At 56.7% G+C, this 7,755-nt stretch overlaps 1 protein-coding gene across 2 annotated transcripts; it reads left to right on the top strand.

Moving 5' to 3' along the window:
* Window positions 1-663: 663 nt before the first annotated feature.
* NMB (neuromedin B) lies at window positions 664-4,926 on the top strand. Of its 2 annotated transcripts, XM_086620449.1 has the most exons (4): window positions 664-799; window positions 1,209-1,411; window positions 4,337-4,461; window positions 4,650-4,926. In XM_086620449.1, exons 1-4 carry the CDS (start codon window positions 664-666, stop codon window positions 4,720-4,722), a joined length of 537 nt encoding a protein of 178 aa, XP_086476575.1. In that variant the 3' UTR covers window positions 4,723-4,926. The 2 variants fall into 2 exon arrangements, with proteins under 2 accessions (XP_086476575.1, XP_086476579.1); XM_086620453.1 differs by lacking the exon at window positions 4,337-4,461 and having other exon boundaries at window positions 4,652-4,926.
* Window positions 4,927-7,755: the final 2,829 nt, after the last annotated feature.

Genomic DNA, 7,755 nt, shown 5'->3' with positions numbered 1-7,755 from the left:
GCCCTCCATCTCCGTGACTGGGCACAGCTCCATCCATGCTCTTGCTGGGCGAGCATCACTCCATCCCTTTGATGGAAGAGGAGGAACTGATGAGGAATGTGATAACCAGTGGCAGGTTTGGGTGTAGTGATCAGGAAATAGTGGTCTGCAGGATTCTGAAGGGAGTGGAAAAGGTGAGCAGTGATCCATGGACTCTGGTCTTCACGCTCTACACGGAGCTGGTGAGTGGGATTGTGTGGAAGGTGAAGGAGCTCAGCGGAGCTGGCAGGTCTTGAAGGACAGGATCTTCCAAGTCCATCCCAATAACCGGTGAGATGTACTGGGAGGCAGGTTTGGCCAAACTGGGCAGGAAACTCATGACTGAGCTCTGGCACGAAAAGGCAGGATGAAGGAAGCGGAAGCGTGGACGGGCCATGGAGGAGAAATTCGGAATTGCTACCTGGGCTTGCAGGAACATCGCTGGGAAAGCCCGAGCTCAGTCTGCTGAGACGCGAGACCCGCGGCGGGCGGGGAGGGGCGGGGCGGGAGGGGGGCGGGGCGTTCCATAGCCCCGCCCCCGGCGCTCTATAAGGCTTGGAGGGGCGGGGCGTTCCCTAGCCCCGCCCCCCGGCTCGCTATAAGGCGGCGGGCGGCGGCGGCGGGAGCGGGTCCCGCCGGGCGGCCATGGCGCGGCTGCGCTGCCTCCTGCTGCTGCTGTGCGGCGCCGCGCTGGGCGCCGCCGTCCACCTCGACTTCGCCGAGCACCGCAGCCAGGCGGCCAAGATCAAGGTCAACCCCCGCGGCAACCTCTGGGCCACAGGTACCGGGCATCCCCTCGCCTCCGCTGTCGCTGCCTGCGGGGAGCGCTTTGTCCCCTCGGTACCGCGCGGGATGGAGGGGGGGGTGTTGGGAGGCTCGAGCTCGGCAGGACCCGTCGCGGGGAGGGAAGACCGGGGCAGGGAAGAGGCACCTGCTCCCGCACCTCCCGGTGACAGGTCCCGCATCTCCGGAACCTCAGAGATCCCAGCAGGAGCGGGAAGTCTCCCCAAAGTCCTGCGTGGAGCGAGGACCTGGGATTTGTGGATTTCTCCTCGCTTTGTTGTACCCCGCGAATTTAGGCGTTTGCTCGGTGCTTCTCGTTGACGTGTGCCGGCGCCGAGGCAGCAGATACCGGCTCAGCTGGAGCCGCTGCCGCCCTCCCGCAGACACACCAGTGCCTTGTGTTGCAGGTCACTTCATGGGGAAGAAGAGCGTCACGGGCTCCCCGCACCTGGAGTCACCGGAGGAGCCCACGGTGCCGATGGCTTTTGGTCCCTCTCTCAGAGCCTTGCTGGAGGACGTGATGGAACTGCTCACCCGCGAGCTCCTGAAAATCCTCTTGCAAGAGAGACTTTTGGATGAGAACCAAGGAAAATATGACCTCACTGACCAGGTGAATATTGACTAAGATGGAGGGAGATGCTCGGAGCAGGGAGGTGGTGGAGATGTTAATCTGCAGCAGCCAGCCCTGCTGGAAGTGGGAGCATCTGCACGGCTGCTAGAGGTGTATTTCCTCCCTTTCTGCTCCTGTTAACCCTCCTTAAACCACTTCTTAAGACAATCTCCCTGGGCTTGTGTCTCGCTGGGCAGTGGCTAATAGTCCCAAATGCTTGGGAAGGATGAGAGGATGAGCAAGGGATGCTGCGATCACTGCGGCAGTGGTGCTCTCCAGCCCAGGGGTTGTTAATAAGCATCTGGGTCTTCCTTGGCCAGATGCAGGAGGATGGCTGGCCACTGTGGCTGCTGTGATGAAATGTCCCCTTCTCCAGCCACTGCAGGGACAGGGAAATCCTTTCTCCCCTCTGTTTCTGTAGACGGAAGCCAAGAGAGATACGGCTCCATATGTGAGGGAAAGGAGTCTATCCTGCAAGAGGTCTTGGGTTTCTGATGCCCCCATCTTGGGTCTGCATCACTGTGGTTGGGATCCCTGACTGCTGAGGGGCGTCCTAGTCGTACTGCTGCAGAGCAAGTCTCTGGGAGCAGGCAGGAGCTCCGGTAGTCCCGCTGTGTGTCAGCAGATCCTCCGCCTCCTCAGTGTGGCTTTTGCCTGGGAGCTCACCCGGCTCCTGGTGGAAAACCTGCCCCTGGGAGCAATGCACACACGTGGATCCTGACATAGGATGTGGAGGTGGAATTGCTCGGTCCGTGTGGCTCTGCTTGTCTGTTGCCTCATGCGCGTTTCCCTGATCTCTCGCCATTCCCAGTCACTGCAGGAAGTAACTGGGAGCCTGAAAGGGGTGAAATCCTCTTAGGTGGGTCCTGCATGTGCTGTCCCACTGAGCTGCTGTCTTGAGCAGCTATCCAGCAACGCTGCACACGGGCAAAGCTACTTCTGGTACCCCGGTTTAGGCAGTGCTTGCTCTTGTTCTTTGCTTTTTTTGGGAAGGCACAGGGGGAGTGGAGTTGTGGGGATGTGAGCCTGGGTGGCACTGATTGTTCAAGTGATTTCTTGACTCGGTTCAGCGGACCCTAAAGATGCTGTGTGCTGTGACCGCTGCGCTGCTGCAGCTTTTGCTTCTTGGATGCGACTGAAAGGGAGGAGAGGGCTGTGAAGGTCCTGGACCCTCAGGAGACATCCTCCCTGGGGAGCCTTTGAGGAGGAGGTTATTTGCTGCATTAACTGCCTGAGAGGATGGGAGAGCTGGTGGATGTGCTGCCCTGCCTCATGCTCTAAGATGTTCGTGAGCGTTCAGTGTTTGATAAAAGCAATCCTTGTGGCTCTCCTCTGTGTAGGTAAGTTGCATGGTCACTGCTTGCACTGCAGGTGTGCTTGGGCAGAGGCTGCCCCGAGCACTGGCGCTGTGTCTTAGGCTGCCAGCTGGGTGCCAGTGCTGTGCCAGCCCTGTCGTCGCTCATTCCCAGTGCTCGAAGGCACGTCCTGGGCGGGGGTAGCATCCAGTGCTGGACATCAGCCTTTGGTGGGTGTCAAAGCTCTGCTGCTGGGGGGCAATTTGGCTCATGGTCAAGCAGATGTTGGCCAGCTGCCGGCCTCACTGCCCCGATGCCTCTCTGATGGGAGGTGGGATGCCCTGCATGCATGTGGCATCACAGCTTAGGTGCCTGACATGCAGCTGGCTCTCACCCCTCACCTTCTCCTCCCGAAGCCTCTCACCTCTCCTTGGCCAGTGCCCTGGTGTGTCAGCCATCCTCTCGGTGGCAGCGGAGACTTTGCTGCGTGACAGGTCTGGTTCTGCCCTTCAGGCACCTCTGAGTACCTCCCCAGACTCAACTCTTGCCTTCTGGCTCCTTTCTTCACCCCAGGGCATCCTGCGTCTGAGCTGCTGGTTGATATTACAGGACTGCTTCTCCCCGGTGCCTTTGAGTGCTGTCCGTGTTATACTTTTCTGTGGGACATTATTTCCTTCTTGCTTTTGGGGGTCATACAGTGCCAAGGCAAATTCCTGACACCCTGAGACCTTTCTCCCTCAGCGTGACTGTTGTTGGGCACCTGGGGTCAGCACCCAGCCTGTGTGCCGTGTTTGCCACCTGCTTAACAAGCCGTTTAACAGCTCTGCCCCGTGAAACTCTGTCCGTCTGCTGCTCAGGATCTGTCGTTTCTGTCTCAACTCGGTTTAGTAAAGCAAAGATGCTTCTCCCTTCCTGAGGACCCCCTGGTCAGCAAGGTGGGAATTAAGGTGCTCTCTGGGTGTTGCTCTGCTGCTCCAGCACACGCTCAGTGCTTCACGGGAGGATAAGTATCGAGGGAACTTGTCTTGTCTTGAAAAACCCAGTGGGCTTTTCCTCTTCCAAGGGTGTCCCTGATCATTCACAAACAGGTTCTTCCTTTCTGTGGGGTCCTTCTAAGCATTAAATCCCAGAGCTTAGTTTTTTGCTTGCTCTCCCTTCGCGTGGGTTAGTCTTACCTGCCGCCGTCGGGGTTTGTCTCGAGATGTTTCCCATCCCTTTGTGAAGCGGGAGCTCCCGTGCTGCTCCGTGCTTGTGGTGGCAGAAGGGGTTAAAACGGGTTTGTTTTGTCTTTTTAACTGCATGTGGCAGGCAGGGCTTGGCACTCAGCACGCAGGGGCTTCACGGTGCCACCCTGCTGCTGTGTGTGACAAGGATTTGGCTGGCAGAGGCTCATCCCCATCCCTTGTCATCTTGGGTGTGTGGCAGTCAGTATTCCTCCAGGAGACAGACAGGGTGAGACCGTGGGCATGGAGTGGAATGGCTCCAGAGGTGTGGGGAGAGCCCTTCTGCGTGAAGGCAGGTGCTGCCCTGCGTAGCTCTGGGACCTCTGGGCAGTAGTACATAATCCCACAAAATCCCTCTGCAACTCTTCCCTGCTGTCTTCTGTGTCTCTGTTTGCCTCCTCGCATAGCCCTCTGCTGAATCAGGCTCTGAGGATGCTCGTGCTCCTGAAGCCCAACCCAGTGGCTGCTGTCTCAGTGGGCTGGGGAATTTTGCCTCTGATGTCCGTCAGCCGTGGTCCAGCTGTTGGAGCACAGGACGGGAGGCAGGAGCCAGGCTTTTGGCTCTTCCCTTCTCACGTGCTGTCCTAAACCACCCCTGAAAGTGCCATCGTGCTCCAGCACGGGACACTTGTCTGACCTTCTGTCCCGTGGTACCCAGCAGGTGGTGATGGTGGAGACTGTGTACGGGACCCGACGTCTCACCGTTGTGCCTTTTCTTGTAGGAGACAGGGCTTTTAGCAAAGGTGCTGGAGAAGTATTTTTCAAACTGAAGCAGCACCACCGTGGAGGATGAGGTCTGCAGGCTCGGCCACGCATGGCGAACGGAGGAGAGCATCGTCCTTGTGGGTTACTGTAGCAACATCACTTTTTATTTATTCTTTCTGTAAGGTTGTTAATAGTGGTCGCTTGTGTGAGAAGCGGAGCCTCCCTGTATATTTTTCCTGTGTGTTTTCTGCTTTCTTGATGTCCGACGTGCCCCTGTGAATAAAACTGGCTCTTTGCACAGACTAGCTGAGACTCTTCTGTGGGGGTGGGAAGGCAGAGCCCCAGGGCTTGTGCAGGAGGAACAGGGAGTGGGAGCAGCTTGGTCAGGGGTGGAGGGAAGCTCCTGGCTCTCAGCAGCCAGGAGGGGGATTGGATTCAGTCCCTGCAGCCTCTGCTCACTGAAGGAGACCCTAACTGCTGCGTGATGCTTGGGTGAGCTGATTACACCACTCGCTACTGGAGCATCTTTATAACCCTCTTTGCTGGAGAGATTACCAGTAAACCCTCCTGAAAGCAAAAAGCATGGCTGGGATTTCTGCTTCAAGCAGGGTCCCTGCCTGGTGGGACCCAGGGTTTACTGCCGGCTCATTGGCCTTGGTTGGACCTTCCTCTGCTGTCCTTCATGTGTGGTTCGTGACTGTTAAGTGCTCGGCCTGTCTATGTACCTGCTTTGGTGCACCTTCAGGTGCATGTAGGTAAGTGCTCACAGGAGCAGAGGTACAGCCCCAGGGTCCTCCACTGTGCAGGGCAGCTGAAGAAGGGCACAAAGGGGGCTGCCCAAAATGGGTGATGGAGCACAGCTCTGTGAGCAGGCTCTGGTTCTGCCCCTTCTGCAAGTGCTGCTCACAGACATGCTCCGTGTCTCTCAGCCATCCCTAGGGTTGTCCTCAGGCAGAGATAAACCTGGCAGCAGATCCCAGAGTGATGCCATAAATGAAACCAGAAGCTTTCCCTCCCCACACTTCTGATGCTAAATTCGACCTGAACCTTTGAGCCCCCACAGGGAGGAGAGCCTTTGTCCCAAGAGCAGCAGGAGCCCGGAGCTGCATCATGCCAAGCCAAGGGATGATCCAGCATCGGAACGTGCTGATGACCATTAGAGGGGAAAATGCCACTGTAGGAGACCTTCCTACCTTGCTCCCCATCACTTCAAGGATGGCTTGAAGCCCAGATGGTGTTTATGAACGTATTGCTCCTGCAGGCATTTACTCATGCAGGAGCTTACTCATGAGCGAGGGGATGGCAGTGGCGGCCTTAAACCGTCATTTTGGGGAGTCTGCAGGGTAGAGCAGCTGGTCTCTGTCCTAGGGCAGATGTGGGGCATGCAGGCACAGATGCCCTCCCTGGCCCACTCACATTATGGCACAGTGCTGCCTCCTACCAGCCCCAGGCCTGAAGATGCCTCTCGGGAGACGGTGTGGTGCTGCAAACCCGCTGCCGGTGTCACGGGATGCCCCAGGCCAGGTGAGAGCTGGAGCCACCAGTGTAGGGGAAAGCTGGGGATATCATGGGATCCCGTCTCCTTGTCCTTCATGGTCTACTCACCGGCTTTGCTCCAGAGGTGTCCCACTGTCCTGCTGCATTTTTTTTCTGTGTTTTTTTCTCCCAGGCTTGCTGCTGGGAGGTGGGTGACCCCCAGCCTGCCTTTCATTAGCTGTAGCAAAGCCTTGGCTTAAAACTAATTATAAGCAAGAAAAATAATGACATAGGGTATTGTGTTTGACGCTGGAGCAGACCAGATGCCTCTCAGCCGGCAGTGTGATGGACTGACAGCCCAATGGGATTCCTGACCCGATGTCGTGTCGTGGGACCACTGGCTCAGTTCTCCCCCAGGCAAGCTCATGGGAGGGTGAGCAGGTTCCTGAACGTCACAGCAGAAACCTGCCGTGAGATCCTCGCTCCCCCACCAGCCCAGCAGGAACCTGTCCAACTGCCTGTCTGTCTGTCCCCCGTCTCCCCCTGTCGCTACCTTGTGGGTCTGGTTAAAGATGAGGAGGTTGCTTGGTGATTGCTGTCATGGGCAAAACAGACTCGACTTGGGGAATTAAATTTAGTGTCTATTAATATAATAGAAATATTTGAGTAGTGATTCAAGTTTTGGAAGCAAACAAAAACTCCTGAGCATTTCCACGTTTGGGGGAAGCACCTCTCCTCCCTTTTGCCGGGCTCAGCATCGCTCCCAGCACCTCTCCTCCCCCTCGCCATCACCGCAGGCTACGCTCAAGCCCCTTGGTGAAGCAACAGGCAGTGGGTGGATGCAGTCAGGTCACAGCGGTTTCCTCTCTGCTGTTCCTTCATTCCTCTGCTCCAGTGCGAGTGCCTGACGCTCACCACTTCCTTCAGGGGTGGTCCTGGGCTGTCATGGGCTCATCCACAGGCTGCAGTCCCTTTGGGGATGTATATGATCCAGCATGGGTCCTCCATGGGCAACGGTCCATTCCAGGGGTGCCTGCTCCACTATGGAGCATCTCTTCGTCCTCCTCCTCTGAACCACTGCATAGACTGCTGGACCGATGTTGGCTGCCCCTGAGATGTGTTGCTGAGAAGCAAGGTGTCCAGCACCTGCCATGGACACCATCCTAGAAGCATGGGATAACTCAGGCTGGAGGGGACCTCAGCAGATCTCCAGTCCAGCCATCTGCTCAAGCAGGGCCAGCTCTGGAGTCGGACCAGGTTACTCAGGGCTTTGTCCCATCAGGTCTTGAAAACCTCCAGGTATGAAGGCTGGGTGACCTTCTCCACTGCTTGGCCGTTCCAATGTTTCTCTGCCTCCCACACAGACAAGCAACCACTTAAGGCCAAAACCCTCGAATCCTACTTCAATTTAAGTTACAAACTGAGAGGGTCAGAAAAACTTTTGAGAAATGCCATTTTTTTGACAACTGCCTGCTCTGCCCTGGCATCTGTATTTCTGGCACTTATCTGCTGGTCCACAGCATGCACGGTCTCTCAGCACAATGCCCCATCGATTACCAGGTCATATTATTTGTGGGGTTTCCAGGACCAAAGCTTTGTGTCCAGGCTAGGGAAGTGAGCGAATTCTTCAGGGTTTTTTTCCATC

This window comes from Tauraco erythrolophus, chromosome 14, assembly GCF_009769465.1.
Source record: "Tauraco erythrolophus isolate bTauEry1 chromosome 14, bTauEry1.pri, whole genome shotgun sequence".
Classification (NCBI taxonomy): Eukaryota; Metazoa; Chordata; class Aves; order Musophagiformes; family Musophagidae; genus Tauraco; species Tauraco erythrolophus.
This window is presented reverse-complemented; position numbering and strand designations above follow the sequence as displayed.